The 22735-nt window shown below is 38.1% G+C and overlaps 2 protein-coding genes across 6 annotated transcripts in view; one reads left to right on the plus strand and one right to left on the minus strand.

The window, feature by feature from the left end:
* NSMAF (neutral sphingomyelinase activation associated factor) overlaps positions 1-20659 on the plus strand; it is a 59700-nt gene extending 39041 nt beyond the window's left edge. Inside the window, exons 12-30 of the mRNA XM_021712508.1 lie at positions 499-675; positions 2212-2291; positions 2817-2907; positions 3007-3070; positions 5107-5158; positions 5269-5389; positions 5786-5917; positions 6663-6705; positions 7016-7179; positions 8583-8682; positions 9998-10056; positions 13082-13149; positions 14107-14174; positions 15850-15973; positions 16848-16931; positions 17965-18115; positions 18569-18671; positions 18809-18918; positions 19964-20659. Coding sequence (XP_021568183.1) covers positions 499-675; positions 2212-2291; positions 2817-2907; positions 3007-3070; positions 5107-5158; positions 5269-5389; positions 5786-5917; positions 6663-6705; positions 7016-7179; positions 8583-8682; positions 9998-10056; positions 13082-13149; positions 14107-14174; positions 15850-15973; positions 16848-16931; positions 17965-18115; positions 18569-18671; positions 18809-18918; positions 19964-20058 — 1886 coding nt within the window. The 3' untranslated portion in view covers positions 20059-20659. The remainder of the gene's footprint in view (positions 1-498; positions 676-2211; positions 2292-2816; positions 2908-3006; positions 3071-5106; positions 5159-5268; positions 5390-5785; positions 5918-6662; positions 6706-7015; positions 7180-8582; positions 8683-9997; positions 10057-13081; positions 13150-14106; positions 14175-15849; positions 15974-16847; positions 16932-17964; positions 18116-18568; positions 18672-18808; positions 18919-19963) is intronic.
* A 694-nt stretch (positions 20660-21353) lies between these two features.
* SDCBP (syndecan binding protein) overlaps positions 21354-22735 on the minus strand; it is a 20690-nt gene continuing 19308 nt past the window's right edge. For 2 of the 5 annotated variants that reach the window (XM_008058402.2, XM_008058401.2), the window contains exon 8: positions 21354-22535. In XM_008058402.2, the coding sequence (XP_008056593.1) occupies positions 22481-22535 (55 nt within the window). In that variant the 3' untranslated portion in view covers positions 21354-22480. The remainder of the gene's footprint in view (positions 22536-22735) is intronic. The other 3 variants (XM_021712507.1, XM_021712506.1, XM_021712505.1) reach the window with 2 other exon arrangements.

The raw sequence follows: 22735 nt of genomic DNA on the forward strand, positions 1-22735 counted from the left end.
AACATTTAAAATATCAGGACACAGGAGATAAAAGTAAACATGTACCAGCACTATACTCGTGCATTAAATTAACTTGAATAGTTGAAAATATAAAGAAAAATAAAAGTATTAACTATAGGGCAACCTCCTTGGGTCCCCTCCCACTGTGGGAGCTTTTCTGTCCTCTTAATAAATCCTGCTTTCTAAAAAAAAAAAAAAAAAAAAAGTATTAACTATAAACCTACAATAAAGTATAATCCTTATTGAAAGCAAACTATTCCTCCTTGAGGGAAAATTTCATTTCTAAGGGAAGATGTACCTCATTCTATCTCTTAAATAGTTTCATGGTACACTAACATAGCAAACAAACCAGTCAACAGCCTGGTTTGTTTTTTCTTAAAATGTATCTAAAATGGAAGTGTCTCCATGTTAACTGTGTCGCTTTTGCATGCTAAGTTAAAAGTAGCCACAATTTCGCTAAGTTAAGCAGCTAGGCGCTGTGGTCCTCTCTTCCACCAGAGCACCACGTGGCGGAGCACACTGCCGAAAGCTACATGCTGCAGTGGCAGCGAGGGCACCTGTCCAACTACCAGTATCTCCTGCACCTCAACAACCTGGCCGACCGCAGCTGCAATGACCTCTCCCAGTACCCTGTGTTTCCATGGATAATAAATGATTACTCCAGCTCAGAATTAGGTAAATGCCATGTGTGGAAGTCTGACAAAGCTGAGTTGGGAATGGTCCTCTTATTTTTAAAGGAGAGCCTAAGTTCTATTTTAGAATCACGATATGCTATTTGAACAAATTAGAACCCACTTCAGTTTTACTGCTAAAGATTTCCAGTTTCCATTCAAAGATACCATATAAGTGTTATGTAAATTATATACGTGTTTTATGTATGTTTTCTCTACGATATTTCTTGAAGGACACACACAGAGAAAATGGGCATCGTTGCAATCATGTTACCTTAAGGACCATGTTTTGAGATATTTGTTTCTCATTTTGAAAATTGCGACTCAGCTTATCATATTATCATACAAATTACATTACAAACTGTGATTACCAAAAGAAAACTATTCATCACAGACTGTATGGAAAGTACTGAAATAATCAAAGAATGAAATAAAAATTATCCATGATTATACTACTGTGATATTACCATTTTAACTTTGAGGTACATCTACTTCTGTCTTGCTCCTTCAAGTTATTTGAGTAAAAATGTGATCATATCTTAACTTTGTTTTGTAATATTTTAAAATTATATATTGTGAAGTTTTTTTCCCTTTGACAATTCATTAAATTGAACTCTTGTACTTGAAAGAGATAGATTTTCTAAAACTATGAGAATTTCTTTCTTTGATAATATTTAGGTTCCCAGTTCTCAAATTATGCTATTATCATAGAATGATAATATTCACTATAATTCAAACTTAGAAAGTAAATATTCATAGAGGAATAATGACTTTTAAATTTTATTTATTGTTTGTTTTACTTGGAATATAGATTTTTCTTTTTTTAAAATCGGAAGGTCTTTTTAAGGAAAAAAATCAGTGTCCAGGGCATTGTCAAATTAGAGATATTACTCTTAAGTAGATGTTGCTAACTTAAAACTCAAAAAGGCCGGGCTCGGTGGCTCAGCCTGTAATCCCGCGCTTTGGGAGGCTGAGGTGAGTGAATTGCCTGAGCCCGTGGGTTCGAGACCCATCTGGGCAACTTGGCGAGACCTCATCTCCACAATAAATCAAAAATTAGCCGGGCGTGGTAGCGCGCACCTGTAGTTCCAGCTACTTGGAAGGCTAAGGCGGAAGGATCGCCAGAGTCCAGCAGGTCGAGGCTGCGGTGGCCGGGAGCGGCTACTGCACTCCAGTCTGGGCGGCAGAGTAAGACTCCAACTCAAAAAAAAAATTAAAATATAAAATAAATCTCAAAAAGTCCTAACCTTTTCTTTATAGCTATATAAATAGCTAACAGAAATATTATAATTCTCATGGGCCTCAGTTTTTTAAAACTCTATTTTTATTTATTTTAAAAGTCAGCCAAGTGAAACAGTGTGAGTAGAGAAGGAACAAAGAAATCTACTACTACTTGTGATCGATTAGTTGTAAACACCACTGCACCTGGACCAACCCGAAAACTTTATTTTTTAGAAGTGAATGTGTGTGCGTTGGATAAATTCGGGAGTATAATGGTACTTGGTATAAGCTGAAATTATGTATTGATTTATGTTTACAGATTTGTTAAATCCAGGGACCTTCCGAGACCTCAGGAAGCCAGTTGGGGCCCTAAATAAGGAACGACTGGAGAGACTGCTGGTATGTGGACTTAGGGATTCTTGGTTTCTAAGCAACATCAGGAACCGTGGCCTATGGTTTTTATAGTCAGGAAACACATTTCCCCAAGACTCAGGGGAGATGCACCACGAGTGACTCAGTGACCCCACGTCATGTTTCTTACTTTTTTCCCCACCGTGAATTTAGCTGCTTGCCATTTGCATCTCTTGTCTACAATTCAGGAAGTAGGCGGGACACTTCTTTAAAGGTTTACTGAATTATTTCTGTGAAGGTGTTCTGTGGTAAATTGCACAACAGATGCGTACAATCAGTTAAGTTTCACCTAGCCCCAGTGGTGTTCCCCTTGAACCAAGACAAACAGAATACTTGTCTCAGGAATGCTGTTTGGTTACAAGCTTTCCTCCCCTCTTATCTTCTTTTCTTATCTAGGAGAGAAACTAAGAAATGTAGTGTATCCATGCTATGATTTCTTCTTGGCTTTTACTACGTGAGTCAGTTATTATTTCACAGCCAACACTTAGCACGAATTTGTTTTCTATATTGTAGACGCGCTACCAGGAAATGCCTGAGCCAAAGTTCATGTATGGAAGTCACTACTCGTCCCCAAGCTATGTGCTCTTTTATCTTGTCAGGATTGGTAAGATTCTTTATCCTTACCCTCCAATTAAATTTTATTTCACTTGGATTCTTAAATGATTCTATGATCTGACTTAACTCTGATTTTTTCCCCCTCTAGCACCAGAGTACATGCTGTGCCTACAAAATGGAAGATTTGATAATGCAGATAGAATGTTCAACAGGTTTGATATAAATGCTTCACTTGTCGTTTTTAACACTTTCTTACTATATGTGTGCAATATGTTTGTTTCAAAGCACAAAATATAAACAAAAATGTAAATAAATGTAAAAACAATTGCTCAGAGTCACATCTATTCCGTTCAGGCTTTTTCTAGACATATATATATATGTGTGTGTATTAATATGATAATATATCTTAAATACAACTTTTTGTCCTGCCTTTTGTAGCCTCTAATATTAGGTCTTGAAGTTTTTCCCATATTATTAGAGATTCTTCAAAACAGCGACTTTAAAAACTATTATGTCACATTCTAATGTATGCCATAATTTATTTCAACTTTTTTCTTCTATTCTTGGGAATTTAGACTGTTTTCAACATTTTATTATTCTTCTTAATTTTTCTATTATTACTTCCTCTGTGCATTTAAGTGGCTTTACTGTTAAAAGTATAAAAGTAAGGCCAGGCGTGGTGGCTCAAGCCTGTAATCCCAGCACTTTGGGGAGGCCAAGGCGAGAGGATTGCCTAAGCTCAGAAGTTCGAGACCAGCCTGGGCAACTTGGCGATACTTCGTCTCTACAACAAATCAAAAGATAAGCTGGATATGGTAGCGCGCATGGTAGTGCCAATGACTTGGAAGGCTGAGGTGGAAAGATCACCTGAGCCCAGCAGGTTAAGGCTGCGGTGGCCATGAGCGTGCCACTGCACTCCAGCCTGGGTGACAGAGTGAGACACAGCCTCAAAAAAATAAAATAAAATAAAAATAAACTTATAAAAGTAATATTTTCTTACCCTCCCCAAATCAGAAAATATAAATAAGGAAATAAATGCACTTGGAATCTCACCACACTGAGATATTAATTGTTGTTAATCTTTTGTTCTGTGTCTTTCCATTCTTTTTCTGAACTCTGCACATATCTACAAGGAGAATCCAAAAAAAAACCCAATTGTTTTTTGGAGGGTGGGCCCTTTGTAGTATAGGCTCCTGCTAAGTAAGTGTTCTAGGAACTCATTGGCATCAGTGTCCCAGCTAGCTTTGTTGTGAGAGGCTGTGTTCAACTTAAGTAAATATTTTTTTGGAGATTCTTTTAACACATTTGCCCATTTCATGATGGGTGATTTATTTTTATTTTTTATTTATTTATTTTTTTTTTGAGTTGGAGTCTTACTCTGTCACCCAGACTGGAGTGCAGTGGCCGCTCCCGGCCACGGCAGCCTCGACCTGCTGGGCTTCGGCGATCCTTCCGCCTCAGGCTTCCAAGCACACCTGTCCACACCGCCCTGAGTGTCTAGCAGTTTTTAACCAAAAACAGCATGACCCCTGCACTCCACCCTCCCTATTCACATAATCTTGCCCCAAATGACTGTTTTTTTGTTTGTTTCCCTGAATGAAAACATTCCTCAAAGGGAAACATTTTGTAGGTGTGGAAGAGGTGAAACAAAAAATGGCAGAAGTGCTAAAAGACATCAAATTTGACAAGTTCAGAAACTGTTTTGAGCAGTGGAGAGTGAAACAAAGGTGAAACAAAAATTGGCAGAAGCACTAAAAGACAGAGTTCAGAAACTGTTTTGAGCAGTGGAGAAAGCTTCTCGACAGATATATTGTATCAAAGGGAGAGTACTCTGAAGAGGGGGAGTCCCCCTCATGTGTGATTTCTTTTAAAAGGATCTACTAAAAAAGAGCTGTGCCCATCTTTCAGTGTATGGGTGTGTGGGCACCTGCCTCTGTTTGGCCTTTGGATAAGGCAGTGTGTACATTGCAACTAACGGTGTGGACTTGGACTATGCACTCACTCCTGTGTGACCCCAGAGAACTTCCACAAACTCTCTGGGCCCCAGTTTTCTCTCCTGTTAAAGTCAGGATACTCATACGGACGTTGAAAACTGTGAGTGAATGAGAAAAACCAGTTAATGTAGAAACCGGTTAAAGTGCAGAACAACACACAAGTGCATAGGAAGTGCTGCTGCTGCTGTTTCTTTATCTTAGTTTTAAAATCAAGTGTATATATATATATATATATATATATTTTGTCCTATTAGTATTGCAGATACGTGGAAAAACTGTTTGGATGGTGCAACAGATTTTAAAGAGGTAAGCAGTTAATGAAGCTTATGATTCACTGTGCTTGTGGTTCCTATAACTGCATTCAAAAATGTTTGTTGCTGTTCTTTTTTTTTTTTTCCCCTTCCTTAAACTTTCAGTTGACTCCAGAATTCTATGGTGATGATGTCAGCTTTTTAGTCAATAGTCTGAAGTTGGATTTGGGAAAGAGACAAGGAGGACAGATGGTTGATGATGTGGAACTTCCCCCTTGGTCCTCAAGTAAGTAGCACCTTGGAGCGATTGTATTACAGACATTCTTTACTGAGTAGTGCAAGTGCAGTTTCAGTACTTACTTTGTTGCTTGAATTTTTACAAATAGCAGTATAATACTCTGTCTAAATGAAGTGATAGCCGTCTTTTCCAAATTGAAGCATTCTATGGGTCTATGATATAAAATCATTAATATGTATTTGAGAGATATTAATGTTGTGAGAGTGACTCCTGACACTTTATTCCCCAAAAAACGTGTTTCATCTGATGAAAAAAGAAATTCTTGTTAAGAATTATGTACCTCTTGCCTGTCCTAGAATCTTTATCTACATATAGCTAGACAAAAAAAAGGGGGAAAATAAAATGGAGACATTGTGGTTTTTCTGATTGAGTCTAATCTGATAGGTCCCGAGGACTTTCTCCAGAAGAGCAAAGATGCACTGGAAAGCAATTATGTGTCTGAGCACCTTCATGAATGGATTGATCTAATATTTGGCTACAAGCAAAAAGGGAGTGATGCTGTTGGAGCCCATAATGGTATGTAACATTCACTAAAATTTCGTTTAGCGTTGGGTGAAAATGAAAGCAAAAAGTTTTTTTAAAAATGAGATCAAAGCAGTTAAGCTTATTTCTTCAGCAGATGCATCTTATATCAGAACACAGTGTCCCCTGGCTCTGTGACCCCAGTCAGATTAGATGCTGAATAACTGAGGAGGAAAGACTTTTGCCCAAATAACACCTACCTCACTGTGATCCCAAGGGTCTTTTTAAAAAGCCTTCTGATTTTAGCATATACTCTCCATTCCATTCAGTAACTTCAATTACAACTCACAGTATGATAGAACCGTGGCCTCCATTCCTATGAAAGGCCCAGAATTTCTTTAATTGAACAGAAAGGAAACAGTAGCAGGATACTCCTCAGTTTCATTGCTTACCTACCTCCGAGTTTCTCATGTTGACAACAAGGAACTGGAGCTAGAAATTTGGTGTTTCACCTGGCAGTGCAATACTCTGACTCTTGCTCTCTCTCAGGAGCAAATAATCCTGACTGGGAAATACAAAGAGATAACAGGTCCTGTTTGTAACCTGCCAAGTAGACTTTTGTTCATCAAAAGATCATAATTTAAGTTGGTACTTACTGAAGTTCAATATTAGTCTGTTTTGCAAAGTGAATATCAATTTCTTTGATCATCGGTTTTAAGTGTTGAGTTATGTTCTGAACAGGGAGTGTATTGTACCTAAATAGTACATTTTTCAATAGTGTTTTATATCTCTCTTCCAGTATTTCATCCCTTGACCTATGAAGGAGGTGTCGACTTGAACAGGTACTTATATGCCTATAAGGAATTGCTACTTGAGTTATAAAAACCTCATTATCTAAATCATTATTGCAGTTGCTTGAGATTGTTAAGGTATGGGAATTTTAAAAGGGATTATATCTTGCTTTTACTTTAATGTTACTGAGCTTCAGAAAAGACTCCAAGGATCTATGATGAGGGTTAGACAGCCTTGGCACATAACTATTTTTGTATGTGGGTTAATCGTTCCCGTTGATCTGCATCGTGGGAATTGTGTGCTTTACAAAGACCATGAACCTCCTCAGGTTCACTGTATTATTTGTATTCTGCCCTAAAGCATCGAGGATCCTGATGAGAAAGTAGCCATGCTGACGCAAATCTTAGAATTTGGGCAGACACCAAAGCAGCTGTTTGTGACACCTCATCCTCGAAGGATCACCCCGAAGTTTAAAAGTTTGTCCCAGACCTCCAGTTATAATGCCTTTATAGCAGATTCCCCAGGTAAATTTGTAAAGAGAATAAATGTGAGCACCTCTTGCTTCTCTTTTGCGATGAGGATGTTTCTGAAGATTCTGAAGGGCAGATGAAACACGAGATGTTATGGTGCTTACAGATGATTGTGTTTTCCAGTCCTGTTGCAATTTTCCTGAAAACAAATACCTGTTTTTGTTGGTGGTGTTGTTTTTAGCTATTGGCTTCAAGGGAATCAAACCCTTTTATTTTCTGGCAATTGCATTATGGGTGGGACTTGACCACACATATTTGTTTTGATATGGTTCTTTCTTTTCTCTAGTTTTCCAAGCTGGTGTTTGATTCTTAGCTATTTGCCTTTTTGTGTTTGTTGTCCTGGCCACAGCTACCTTCCCAGTCACTGTTAGTCCCAGAAATGACTTCTTCTGTCCCAAATTCTCCTCTTTCATGCCCACATACAGATCTTGAATTCAGAGTGCTTTGTTTCCTTTACTGGATTTTGTTTTCTTACTTAATATTTGACAAACACTTAAAGGGTATCTGTTCTGTGCTGGGCACATGCTAGGTGCTAAGATGAACTTGACCCAGTTCTCACACACATATTTGGAAACCTTTATCCAGTTGTGCATGTTTTACATGTCACATAAGACAACCTCAAACCCGCAGGCTCCCAGATGGAATTTAACAGTGTACAGAGCCCCGAGAGCAAAGTCACTTTTGACTTCCATTTTCACAGTCTGTTCCAAGCACACCCAAGCTTCTAAGGCACACACAGCTGAGCATGCTCTCAGGCATAGAGAAATAGCTAGCTGGATTTATATGACCCAGGGGTAGCAGGGAGTACTTCTTTAAGAGATAATGCTTCAGAGGGTTAAATCATAAAGATCACAGGATTATCTTGTGATGCCATTTCAAGCTGTGCTCTGCTTAGTCACCAGGCCTTAACCTCTGTCATGTGATTGCTTTAAGAGGGTAATTGTTCCAGCCCTTCTTAAAGCAGAAGTGAAGGGATTACTCCTGCCCAGAGCACTTGCAGTAATTGATTTCATCTTTGCTTTCTCCACCTCAAACCAAAACAAAACTGCAGCATTCTTAGGCAACTGTCTGGTTTTTGAAAAGAATGCTGACAAGGAAATGGCTACTCACTCTTGTATTTCCTGAAATTCATAAGCTAGAGGCCAATTGAAAACTCTGCAAATGTTGATAAAGGTTTTAAAAGATTATATCATTATCCCAAGGTTTTTTTGTCTTTCTCTACATAATGTTTTCTTTGACTAACATGGAACTATCTAACAAGTATATTTCAAAGTAGTTATATTTTTGTGGGTATTTTTTTTCTTGGTTGTTTGATTTTAGTAGAAAATATTGTGAATCTGATGCTGTTGTGTTAGTAATTAAACTGACTTAGAAATGAATTAATGCGATCTCTCCAGGTGAAGAGTCTTTTGAAGACCTGACTGAAGAAAGCAAAACACTGGCCTGGAGTAACATCACCAAGCTGCAGTTACATGAGCACTATAAAATCCACAAAGAGTAAGAATGTCTCCTTGCTTCTTCCCAGCGGCTAACAGTCCTTGAGATAATTAGGGTCTTGGCATGGAGTTAAACTATTTTAAGCTGAGTCAAGGCAGAAAGTTCCCTTTTAATGTTGTCTGATTGTTTTTAATCCCCCCAAAATATTTACAGTGATCTGCTACTTGAGGTCGATGTAAGGGAAAATTTGGCATAAAATGCTTTGTGGTGGCCACATGCTGTCATTTCTGCAGTCTGTCATTCTAGAGTATGAGATGGAGTCTGCAGACAACAGGTAGTTTTGTGCCTCTCAAATTAGGGAACCCAACCCCTTGAGTCTTTGATAGGAGAAGCATGGTGTATCCTCCACAAGTGTTGACTTTATTGATAACACAGGGGAATATGCATCTTAAACAAACGTATGTGTGTAGATACATGTATATATAATAATACACAAACACATATATATATGAAGACAGAGAGAGAGAGAGAGTGAGCATTGCAAAGTTCACATTCATTTGAAAAATAATACCTATACTTCAAAAAAATTTAACTTGCTGTTGGACCCAGAGGGGATATGTGTTCCCTGTCCTCAGCCATTAAGGACGTTCACATGTTCCACTTGAGAAATAATGACCTAGCCTGGCTCCTCCTGCTACAGAAAGAAAACCCAGGCCTGGAGGCTAGACCTCACGTCCTGCTCCATGGTCACAGACAACTTGTCTGGCATTTTGGTCATGGGGGGAACCTGAATGTACTGATCTCCTTTAGATGGATGGCTCCAAATCCGAGTTCAGCCTCCCAAAGAGAAGCAAATAATTCTGTTTTATTAGTTATAACAATGGTTTTTATTTTCTCAACTTCTCTAAACGGCACATAGAAGGGGACCTTGTTATCCAAGGCAGTGACGACATGAATGAATCCTTAAGGGGACATGCTACAACAAGACAACTGTCTCATGATGAAGCAGACACTAAGTAACTGAGATTCAGTAATGAAGCAAGTGAAGTGACTGCAGAGAAGAGTTTCTGTCTTTCGGTGATGGGCAGATAAGGTGGAACTGAAGAAGAAGCATTTTCTAATGGTCAGAAATGGTCAGAAATATGTTAAACAGTGAATATGGAAGCTAGGGAAAGAGTGGAGGTGTTTTCTAGCCACAGATATTACCAGAGCAACATTAGAGAGTGCCAAACGATGATTTGGTAACGGCAAGTGTATGTTGGGACAGATCCAGCAGACATGCTGTGGAGAAAACAAATTAAGGAAACGTGTGGTAAGATTAAATCAAAGACTGGAAACATGACTAATAGTAACTTATGAACTGTTTTTTGAACAGGGCAGTTACTGGAATTGCAGTCTCTCGCAATGGGTCTGCAGTCTTTACAACATCACAAGGTATGTTTTCCTACCTGGAAAATGGTTTAATATATCTGAGTTTCTTAGCTCCTGGTCGAGGACTGTACTTGCATGTTATGACTCCATATAAAATAGAGAGCAGTTTCTCTGTGGTATGTTACATAAAGATTTGTAGTAATTTGGCAAAAACAGTAATGAAATGCCTTTTTGTTGCTGATAGTGTATCCCAGAATTGAGGGTAGAAAGAGTCTCTTTCCATGTTCTTTCTTGCTGAGGCCTTTTCCAGCCTTCATGAGGAGAGGCCATGCTCACTTGTTGGGTGGGGTGTGTTGCAAGTAGCACATGTTGTGTCAAATAGAGGCATGTGCGTGTCAGCACGTAGAGATGAAGATGTGTTGTTAGGGTTTTCGGTTTTGTCATTGAGTGTATATTTCTTCAGGGTGTTTGTCGTAGGATTTAGCTTGAAATCTAACTCATATATTTTATCACATATATGATAATGTGCTTATACATTATCACCATTATAAAAATCCCTGCAATAAGTAGTTGATTTGTAACTGTATTTTGATGGTACATTAGAATTTGGCTATCCTAAAAAAAAAAGAATTTGGCTATCTTAATCTTTAAAAAAAAAAAAGGCAAAAGTCATCTCTTACTATACACACCATTGGTCTCCCTGATAGTCTGAGTAATATATAATTTATTAAAGTATATCTTATTATATCTCCTCTCTGTTATGTTCTGAGCAGTGTGGACACTCTGGGAGATATAGAGGTGAATAGCTTCCAATAGAAGACAACTCGTTCTGACAGTTTGTAACTTTTTAAAATAAGGCTACCCGTTCTTTACTCTTTATCATAAGAAATTACACTTTTCATTCATTAAGAAAAGGTACTTGGCTGGGTGTGGTGGCTCATGTTTGTAGTCCCAGCACTTTGGGAGGCCAAGGCAGGAGGATTGCTTGGGGCCAAGAACTCAAGTCCAGCCTGGACCACATAGCTAGACTCCGTCTCTTAAAAGAAAAAAAGTTTTAAAAAAAAGGTACTATGCAGCTAAACACATTCAGGTAAATCAGAGTTCCTACTCTCAGATTCTGCTATCATGGTTTATCTGTGATATTTCATTCCTCTCTTTTAAATACTGTCTCAGATAGTATAAAACAGAATTTTCCACAAAGCATAGAAAATGATTCTTCATAGATCAAAAGGAAGTTCACATGCAGTATCCATACTGGCCATACCGGAGTCACCAAGGTGCTTCTCTGATAGAAAGTAGCAATCCACATCTGCCAACATTACAGCACCAGACAGAATACTTTCTCTTTAAAGCAAAGCCTGTGTTCTTAGCTGGATTTGTCTGGCATGGCTTGTTAAATCCTTCAGCTCATTGTACTTGTATAACCTTGTGAACCGTGAATTTTATGAGCATCAGGGTTTCAAACCTCTGAGGCTTATTAAGTATTGTATCACTTCTTTGTGGATTTACCTAATAAAGGGGCATGTTTTTAAAAAGTCAGAAGCTTTTGTTTTTTCTACTTGTTTCTTCTCACATTTGGATTTTCATAGTTTGTATTACCGGTTTATATGTATCCTGATGGTCACCCCAGGATTACATTTCTTTCTCCAGTATGCAGTGTCTTTAGGTATGTGGGCATTCACAGGACCCACTGCCAATGAGATTAACTTTTATTGAAATCATTAACATGAATACCTTTTGTACAGGGAGGGGATCTTTGATTTCAAGAAAAACATCCTTTTTTTTTCTTTTATTATTTTACTTTTGGGGTTTCCCAACAGGGAAATGAGCACAAGCTGCTGTGGTGAGAGTGCTGAATTCTAACTGCTAGACATTTAGGGAGGGATACATCTTCACACACCTGGTTGGCTTATGGTTTTCTGTAGGGTACCCCAAATTAATCATCTTAAATAGATTTTGTGGTGAACACTCACAATTGCCTAAGAGAATCAAAAGCAAGGTTGGCAAGACTATCAGAGCTAATTATTCCACTCAGGGTAAAGTACAGGTGATACTGTGTTTGTCTTGTTTCAAATTAATGCTAAAGAATATCTAACTGATGTTCATGTTTATAAATTCTCAGGGCTTCGGTGTATTGGGGTTGCAAAAATTAAATTGAATTATTGAATTTTCCTCTAGAAGAAATTACTTAAAGCTCATTCTGACATTTTATTTATCATGCTGTATATTTACAAGTTAGAAAATGGATTGTTTTATATCTCAGATATGGGATGTTTGAGGCACATTAAGCCATTGTAATTTGTGGGTCTTGGCTCTTAAGAGATTGTTTTGGTGAACTTTTTTTTTTTTTGAGTCAAAGTCTCACTTTGTTGACCAGGCTGGAGTGCAGCGGCATGCTCACGGCCACCACAACCTCCACCTGCTGGGCTCAGGCGATCCTTCCGCCTCAATCTTCCAAGTAGCGGGAAACACAGGCACGCACAACCAAACCCTGCTAATTTTTTTGTTTATTGTAGAGACAGGGTCTCGCCAAGTTGCCCAGACTGGCCTCAAACCCCTGGGCTCAGGCGGTCCTCTCACCTCTGCCTTCCAAAGTGCTGGGATTACAGGCATGAGCCACCACACTCAACTGTTTTGGTAAACTTTCAAAGCTTCTGTTACTCAAGGAAATCAAAAACTCGGATTACCAATTTCTACTTTATTTGTTCTTTTCTATAGATACTAATTCAGTACAAGGGTATTATCACACCATAGTTGGGCCATTTGTTTAAAACAAATTTATATTGCCAAGATCATTTTGTTTCCTTTAATTTGAAAATTGTTTATTTTAATATTAGTACTAAAATTGCTATTTTTCCTACTCTGTAACTTTTAGCTTATATCACTTATTAGGCTTACCTCTACCTTCAATCATGCTAAAATGTCAACAGCTTACTATGTTTCTGCTTTTAAATTGAGTCTTTGTCACAGAGTAACAGATCATGGATTCTTAATGTTAGATGAGGCCTTCAATCATTTAGCCAGTCTGTGACAGCTGTAATGGTTAGGAAATCTTTTTTATATGTCTGCTTTCTCATTATTAAATTAGATTCCACCTTGAAGATGTTTTCTAAAGAGTCCAAAATGCTACAAAGAAGTGTATCATTTTCAAATATGGTGAGTTCATTTTATTAGTGTTATTATAGAAATGTATAGTTTGTTTTATATACGTACACATAATATTTCATTTCTCCTGAAACAATAGAGCTTATTTCTGTGTGGTATCTGCTGAATACTTTAGTTAGATTACTTCTAAATTCAATTTAAAATTGTTTTGGGGATGCCTTTCATTCTGTTGTGATTTCATTTTTAAATGAAAATACTTGAAGAACTATCCAGAATTTAGCTTGAAATCTAACTCATATATTGTTAATATGCTCTTACATTATCACCATTATCAAAACCCCTACAGCAATTAGTTGATTTGTAACTGTATTTTGATGGTACATTAGAATTTAGCTATCCTAAAAAAAAAAAAAAAGAATTTGGCTATTTAGCTATTTCTAGTCTACTTAATATGTCTTTCTTTTTTAAAAAAAACGTCAAGCTGCATGTTTATGTGCTCCTTAAATAATTTGGATGATTCTGAGTTTGTAGGATACCTAATACAACCAAACCAATTCTTCTGAAAGAACACATTTTATTTTTAACATAAATCACCCAAAAGATTTTGAAATTCCCTAAAGAAACTTGGAAGTTTTTCTGGCCCACGTGAGCGTATAATCCTGAGAGCACATTTTCATTCTTGAAGATCGTCCACAGCCTGCCCTCCCCCTATGATTTACTCCACAGCGTTAATAGGATTTCTACAATCCAGGGCAGCGAGGGCCACCTGGAGCCCTGTGAGTTGTCAGGCTAGATTGCAGTATGCTGGACACATCTGTACATTCCCTCCTGCATTTGGGGGGGAAACCCCACGGCTGCAATTAGCCAGTTAGAAAACCTATGGAAATAGGTGGAGAGCCACCATAAAAAGAATTTGAGCATTCAGTTTTGGGAGAACCTAGAATTTTACTGTGTTAAGGATTTTACTGATTGTTATAAATTGTTGATGTCAGATCCTTTGTATTTCAGGCTTTATCATCTTGTTTACTGTTACCAGGAGATGCCACTGTCATAAGTTCTTCATGGGATAATAATGTGTATGTATCTGTGTTTGTCCTGAATCATTCCACATTGAGCATAGCTGCCCCGGTGGAGGTGTGGTGTGAAAGGACACCCTCTGCCACTGGCGGGATGCTGTGTTGTTTTATAAAGGGACCAAATATGGGAGAGGAGGCCATATTGTTTGATTTGGATATGGTTATTCGGATCTAATAGCATCTCCAACTGGAACCTATTTCTAAGTTTTAAATTGAGGTGAAAACACAAATGAGCCCCACTTGAACATTTCTATTTTTAAATTCAAATTTTGAATATTTTGGTTTAAGAATATTAGAACAAGCAATTGGCAGCCATAATGGGCCTTAGTAAGTATAGAATTTTTATTTTTTATTTTAAAGATGTGAAGTACAAGTCAGGATTAGGTATGTAAGTGGTCTACGTACAGATGAAGTTTGGGCCTCCCATTGGTCCTCATTTCACCTGCTTTAAGATCAGGTACTCTTATTGATGTCATGTGCCCATCCCCCTCCCCTGGCCACTGCCAATTCCTCTCTTGTAGTATTAGGGTAATGTTCAGGGTCCACTTATGAGTAAGAACAAGTGGTACTCAGGCCTTTTGTTTCTGTGATAGATCACTGAGTATGATAGACTCTAAATCCATCCAAGTTGCTGTTAAGTCCATAATTTTGTCCTTTTTTCTGGCTACGTAATATTCCATTGTGTATATGTATCACATTTTTTTTTTTTTTGTCCAGTCCACTTTCAATAGGCAGCATGGTTGGTTCCATGTTTTTGCTATTGTAAATAGCACTGCAGTAAAGCACACAAATCATTCTTTTTTGTAGAATGATTTGAGTTCTTCTGGGTATATTCCCAGAAAGGGGATTGCTGGGTCATATGGTAGGTCAATTTTTAGATCTTTTAGAAATCACCACACTGTTTTCCACAGAGGTTGTATTAATTTACACTCCCACCAACAGTGTAGAAGTGTTCTCTTTTCTCCTCATCCTCTCCAGCATCTGTTGCTTTTTTTTTTTCTTTTTTCTTTTTTTGAGTTGAAATCTCACTCTGTCACCCAGGCTGGAGGGCAGTGGCATGCTCCCAGTCACCACAGCCTCAACCCGCTGGGCTCGGGCAATCTTTCCGCCTCAACCTTCCAGGTAGCTGGAACTACAGGCATACGCCAACACGCCCAGCTAATTTTTTTATTTATTGTAGAGATGAGGTCTCACCAAGTTGCCCAGGCTGGTCTCAAACCCATGAGCTCAGGCAATTGTCTCACCTCAGCCTCCCAAAGTGCTGGGATTATAGGTGTGAGCCATTGTCCCTGGCCTTTTGAGTTATTAATGATGGCTATCCTGACTGGAGTTAGGTGATATCTAAATTTGGTTTTAATTTGTATTTCTTTGATGACTAGTGACACTGAGCATTTTTTTCATCTGTTGGTTGTTCGTATGTCTTCTTTTGAGAAGTGTCCATTCATGTCTTTTGCTCATTTTTTAATATGGCTGTTTGTTTTTTTCCTTTTGGCACATTTGAGTTCCTTGTAAATTCAGGATGTTAGGCCTTTGTCAGACATACAGTTAGAAAATATTTTTTCCCAATCTGTAGGCATAAGTATAGAATTAAACAGTATAATGTTTCTTGTATATGTGTTTAAGAGTCTTACAATTAAGCTGGAATACTGTTTAAATACTTCTCATTATTTTTTAGCTATTTTTATTCCATAGCATTTGGAAGACGCCAAGACACATTAATGGGACACGATGATGCTGTTAGTAAGATCTGTTGGCATGACAACAGGTTATATTCTGCATCGTGGGACTCTACAGTGAAGGTTTATATATAATCTTTAACTTGAAATGTTTGGGCGTACAAATATTGTAAACTATTCAAGTACTTCGCTGTTCAACGACTTCGCTCTTTTTCACAAAGTGTCTAAGTGATACACATAAGGAGACTGAATTCTTGCCTGCTTTTTTTTAAATTATACACTTAATAGGAAGTTTATCATAATTTCTTCACTGTTCAACTAGGGTTGAATAGTCTAGTATCCGTTTGATACAGAAATGTACAGTAGCAGCCTCTCTTATCTGACATGATTGAAAATGTCAGTTCGTCTGTTAATCAGTAAATTTCAAGTTAATGTGAAGAATCACTAAAAGATGACACATATTTAAACTTAAAATATCTAAATGCACATTATCTCACCATTCTTTTTTGATATAGGACTATGCTCAGCCTTTTCTTTGGAATCCTACATCAGCCACACTGGCATTTATCATTTTCAGTTTGCAATTTGTGTTTATATAAAAGACAGCCAGAACTTAAAGTTGCAGAATTTCTTCCGGAGTGCTTCTTCTATTCTTTTAGCTAAGTTTACTTGCCTATCCCTAATTTTAATACTTTTTGGGCTCACAGTCCTCAAACACTTCTGCACTCATATTTCCTTCATGTGCACACTACTTAAAATTCCACGATGACAGCAGCAAGAGCAAGTGGTGGAAACAGACACAGGTACAAATAAGTAACTCTAAGCAAAAGAACATGTTGCTGGGAGAAAAGGCGTTGGGAAGGCGCATCACTCAGCTCAGCTTTATTGGGAAGTATGTTACATGGAAACAGAATAAGAGAGTTTTTCCTGAACACATTTTAGAAATGGTTTTCCAGTAAAAAGTTGAAAGCGCTTTCTGCAACATGTTCCATCATAGGTTTGGTCTGGTGTTCCTGCAGAGATGCCAAGCACCAAAAGACACCACTTTGACTTGCTGGCCGAGCTGGAACATGATGTCAGTGTGAGTACCAGCAACAGCACTGCGCTTAAAGGAAGCTAGGCTTACAAGTCCGGGAGTTGTGAGGAAAGGAGGTTCTTGGTTTTTGTTTCTGTTCTTTTTGCTTTGTTTTGTTTGGTGTATTGGGAGAGATTATAGGCTAAATCTAAGTTCTTTTGGGGGGGATTGACTCTAGGTTTCCATGTCTATTTTATGTGTTTTCCTTCCAGTTTACTTCTTTGCACATTTCCCTGAGACTTTACTACCTTCTAACTAGATACCCAAAATATTAAGTTCTGAGCAGAAATTGAATATTTGGGTTCTGTCCAACTCTTTGGGACAGTAAGAGAGAATCCGTGATCTTTCATGTTTTCCGACCTGGAAGAAGGGGCCATCTGTCCAGGAGAAGCCTCTCCAATGGTTGGAGACAGTGACCTTCTGCCTGGGATGGCCAAGTTCATACAGCCCGGTGGCAGAACCCAGATGGCACTTGTTCATTCTGTTTTCACTGGTCACATTGCTGCATCTCATGCTGTAGATTACAGTACTATCTTTTCTCTAAGGTTGTGAATTGGTGCCTAATTTTCATAGTCCTCAAATTAATTTTCATAGTCCTCAAATTAACTGTGCTTGGAAATCTTTAGTATGTAATTCCCAATGCTAAGCAAGCACCTTAAGAGCTCCCCCCCACAGCCCCCTCAAATAATCGTGGATCAGCTGTGCAGTTTGGTGCCTCGCTATAATTTATTATTCAAGGAGCCATCTTTCTGAGACTGACAGTGTTTAAGCTGTTTTAAAATGGCACTGCCTGTGCCCAAGCAATACTTCATTTTCACTCCTACTTGTATTCACTAGCATATGAAACATTTCATTTCATTTTTTTAAGCAGATTATCAAATAGGATGATGTTGAAATACATCTGCATTCGCCACGCCAGCACGCTGCACAATAGTGTCTCACCTATGTCATTGTCACCACATATTTGAGTCAGCTTAAAGACACAAGCTCATGACCATAGATCTGAATAAAGTATTTATCCATGTGTTTTCTTCCTTAGGTAGATACAATTAATTTAAATGCTGCAAGCACACTGTTAGTTTCCGGCACCAAAGAAGGCTCGGTGAATATTTGGGACCTCACCACGGCCACTTTAATGCACCAAATTCCATGCCATTCAGGGACTGTATGTGACACTGCTTTTAGCCCAGGTAGGTATTATCCTTTTTACTACAGATGATGCCAGCTAAACTGGATTTCTGAAATAAACAATAGTACTCATTTTGAAAAGATAAAATTTACAAAGAAAAACAGTATTTGCTGAGAGAGTGGTCTTGCCTATTAGCTAAGGCTGCTTTATGCCAGGATAGAGTCTACCTGTGGCATTTGTCCCAAGTAGAAAAGCAAGATTGGATATGTTACCTAATTCCTCAACTCATGAGAGAAGTTTTTAAGCTACAAATGATCTCATATCAAAGGGTCATCTCATCCCAGTGCCTTAGAAACAGAAGCATTTCAAGGAGAGAATAGTCATGGCTTAAGGACAAGGATTTCAAGCAAAGGAATGTAGAGATTAGGCCACTGGATTCAGAAATAAAATCCAGAATAATCTAAACCACACTCTGGAGCGGGCACACGTATCTGAGTCTCACCTTGTTTTCCAGACAGTCGCCATGTCGTCAGCACAGGAGGAGATGGCTGTCTCAACGTCATTGATGTGCAAACAGGGATGCTCATCTCCTCTCTGACATCAGACGAACCCCAGAGGTACAGTTTGTGAGTCACTAATGGTGACGACGTTTACACACACATTCATGATCACATCATCTGGGCTTACATCAGCCAGTGTCACACACTCCTTTCGTCATGATGATGAAATGATTATTTCTAAATCATTCTTGTAGGTGCTTTATCTGGGATGGAAATTCCGTTTTATCTGGAAGTCAGTCGGGTGAACTGCTCGTCTGGGACCTCCTTGGAGCAAAAATCAGTGAGAGAATACAGGGCCACACAGGTAAGCAGCAACTGGACCTTGTCACGATCTTTGTTCCTAAGACATTGAACTCAAACCTGCCTTACCATCAGGGAAGACACACTTCTTCGGCAGAAAACACTCCATGGCATAAACATTTCCCTTGAGCATCAGGGTTGGCCAGGTGATCTGTCTCTCTTAGGTCACTAGGGATTGATTTATGTTAACAGAGAATTCTTAACTCTCATATGGAGAATTAAAAAGTATTGTAAAACTGTGAGTTTGAGTTAAAAGATAATACGGTTTAAAAAAAAACGAAGAACCAGAAACAGAAGCAATACACAAATAATGAATTACAATGAGTTAAGGCTTCCTCCCACTGCCAACTCCTCCTTACAGAACTTTACCAGCCTGTTGTCCTGTGCATGTGTCTTCCTTTAATGAGAAGGTGTACATGTATAAAACTGCACAATATGAGAGAAAACTGTTCTGGTCTTGCCTTTTTTTTTTTTAGTAATATCTCGTGGAGAGTCACTAGATTTGCTTACATCTTCACGCTTTCCTCCTAATCAGCTGGAGGACCTGGTTTTTAACTCTTCTAGGGTCGTCTCTGTTACTTACTTCCCACCTTTCTCTTCCATGTGTCACTGTTCCGTATGGTTATCTTTTCTTAAACTTATACCTTAAAAATTCCTTATGACTTTCTCAACTTAGTAGTTTTAAATTTTATTTGACCCCTTCCAATGGAAAAGGGAATAAATCAGCAAGCTTCCAGCAGTCCTCCCCTGTTCCCCTCCCATCTGCGACTTTTGTCGTATTACACCCGTTTACCAAGGTATATATTTGCATTCTGGTGTGCAGCTGTAATTCCCAGTTGTTTTAGCTTTAGGTTCACATTTAAATGGTTTCTTATTCTTCACAGGCTCTTTGTTCCAAGCAGGCATTTTAAATTTATAAAGATTTCATTACAGAAAAAGTAGTACTCACTTCACTTCTTTAATAAACGAATAACGAGCAAGAGTAGCATTAAAGCACATCTTTGGGTGCCGTCTGTCAACCTCCTGCCTAACCAAAATGTCTCTTTCAGGTGCTGTGACGTGTATGTGGATGAACGAGCAGTGTAGCAGTGTCATCACAGGAGGGGAAGACAGACAAATTATGTTCTGGAGATTACAGTATTAAGTGCCTTTTCTCTCGTGGATATTAAATTGAACTCTATTTAATGTATTTTTACACCAAACTTTTAAACGAACTGGTAAATGTGCAACGATAGTAAGTAGAAGTTTTACCACATGGATAACATGTGGTTTAAAACTTTCTAAATCATGACTACTTCATTGTAAGTCATTAGTTGCCACTCTCTTAAGGCAGACAAAATATGGCAGTGTTAGGAAGAAAACATGACATTTGGAATACAGAGACCATCCCAGTAGAATGGTACGAAGACAGACTCTGTAGCAGAGAATAGCTAAGAGATACTAAAGGGGGAGGGGGAAACTTGTCAGAACTGAGAATTTTCTAAGAAAACGTATGGAATTCTCTACTACTACTGAGTCACTGTGTTGTCTTCCTCTTCTACTACAACTGCCACCCACTGGGTTTTGGGTGTGTGTTTTCATGGAGTGGTGACTCTCTATGATGCTGTACCCAGATTCTAAGAACCTGGGGAAGGGTTAACAGTTCTTATAACAGTAAACTTACTGTATATAGGAACGGGCTGTATTTCATTGTAGCTATTAAATGCTCATCTTTTCTACATTAAAAATATTTTTCTGTAAAGAAAGTTTTCATTTTGTTATTTAAATAATTTATTACAAAGACTAATTGCTTTTTAAGACCATATGTATTGATTCTTCTAGAAAGACATAGTAATATGAATATAGTTCCATTACTTTTGAAACTATCTGCAGACCCAAGTTGACAGCAAGGTAATCAAACTGGGAAGTGTTTTGATTTGCTTTTCTAAATTTCAAACAAGGTAAGCTGTATAGCAGTGGCACTGATTATCTTTTATATTCAACCTCTGAACCACAGTAATCATGTGACTTAAATTTTTTAAACACATTGTTGTATCTTGTAGGCAGCATAAAATAGGAGAACACATAAAATAGGAGAAAAAACTTGAGTCAGACCATGGTAATAGAATTTTCAAAGTCAGTTTTAAGTGTTATTAAATATTAAATATTATAGTCTCCAGTGTTGCTATGGTCAATCAGAAACTTCAGTGAGTTTCTGCTGTGTGGCAGGTGCACAGGTGGAAACCAGCTCCCTCAGGCCTGGCCATCTGGGGTTCCCAGCAGTTTTCTTGACGCTCACAGTCTTTCAGCACAGAGGGCTGTTCTCAGGGGCCCTGGATGTCACTTGCTCTGGGAAATAACTGTCTCACATGACTGGAAGTAAATTTCACATGCTTGTCTTCTAGCTCATATGCAAGCGTGGTGCAAGCCACTGATACCGTTTCCAAATGATGCAATAAAAGACTAAAATTTAACTTTATTTATTTATATATATTTAATTAAAATAGAATAGGCATAAATCAAAAAGAGAAAAAAACAGATTAATGTGTCACTGCCATTTTGTTTGCAGGGAGGAGTCAAGAAATGGAACAAATTACCAGGAAGATATTCTGAAGCCATCCCAAATTAGAGGGGTTACATAATGTTAGGATTCAAATGCCAAGATTAAGGATTATACCACTTAATACACAGGTTGAATAAAAGGAGTCAAAGTTTATCATGTTTAATAATTTTTGTGTTAAATATATAGAGATTCATTTCTCAGAAAGTGATACTGGCAACTTTTAGAAGAAAGAGGGTTCCGTTATACATTGACTAGAAAATCTCAAATACAATGAAGCAGCTATGCTATAGCTCAGGAGGTACCATTAAACTGTTCTAGGCTAGTGTACATTTCAGTTTTATACAGACCTACATTTTGGGATTTAGAAAGGCAGCAATAATTATATTTTGGCTTTCAGTCTAGATGCTTAACATAGTTAAGGCGACAGTTCAAGCATATTAAGTGAAGGTAGTTAAAATTTAATGACAATCATCACAATCTCTTGCAACTTACTACACTGTTATAATGCTTACATGGAATGAAACCAGTGTTCTTAGTTGGTGTTTTACACACACAGACACAAACAGAACTAATGAAAAAAATCTATTAAAGGCAATCATTCCAAATGTACTATGATGACATGTTAAAAATGCATATATATACCATAGAACTAAAGTAATATGAACAGCACTACTCATTACCTAGGAGAAGGTGACTGGTTCTCACACAAAGCTAAGCTTGTATCAGTCATCCTAATTACAATGGCTTATAAAAGCATCAGGTTTCCAGTAGAGAAACTATTCTAGGAAAGTCAGTGAATCTCTTGAAAGTTTCACATCTGTAAAACCAGGATAAGGCTACCACTATCTTGAAATCTGAACAAGGTATCAGATGAAAGAGTAAGACTCCCAGCCATAGTGTAAAATAGAAAGGTCCTCATGCAGCATATGCTCGCTGGCTCCGGGAAAGCTTCATGTGCATAATACAGAAGTTGCCATGGAAGGAGACTGGAGAAAGTCATCTATGCTTCCATTGTTCTGTGACTTTAAACCTCAGGAATGGTGTGATCCATCAGGCTTTTCATAATGCTCGGTGCCATCCTACGAAAGAGGTACTTTTATTATATACTGAGGTTCTGTTTTTATTGTTTTTCAAAAACACTGTTAATCCAAGAAACTCTAATTCCAAGTTAGCAACTGTTAGAATCAAGCGAGTCTGGAAAGAAAGGGAAGGTCTTTTTTTTTTTTTTTTTTTTAGTTGGAGTCTCACTCTGTTGCCTAGACTGGAGTACAGTGGCCAC

The sequence above is a fragment of the Carlito syrichta genome, unplaced genomic scaffold, assembly GCF_000164805.1.
Source record: "Carlito syrichta isolate Samal-C Ts95f unplaced genomic scaffold, Tarsius_syrichta-2.0.1 Scaffold303331, whole genome shotgun sequence".
Taxonomy (NCBI): Eukaryota; Metazoa; Chordata; class Mammalia; order Primates; family Tarsiidae; genus Carlito; species Carlito syrichta.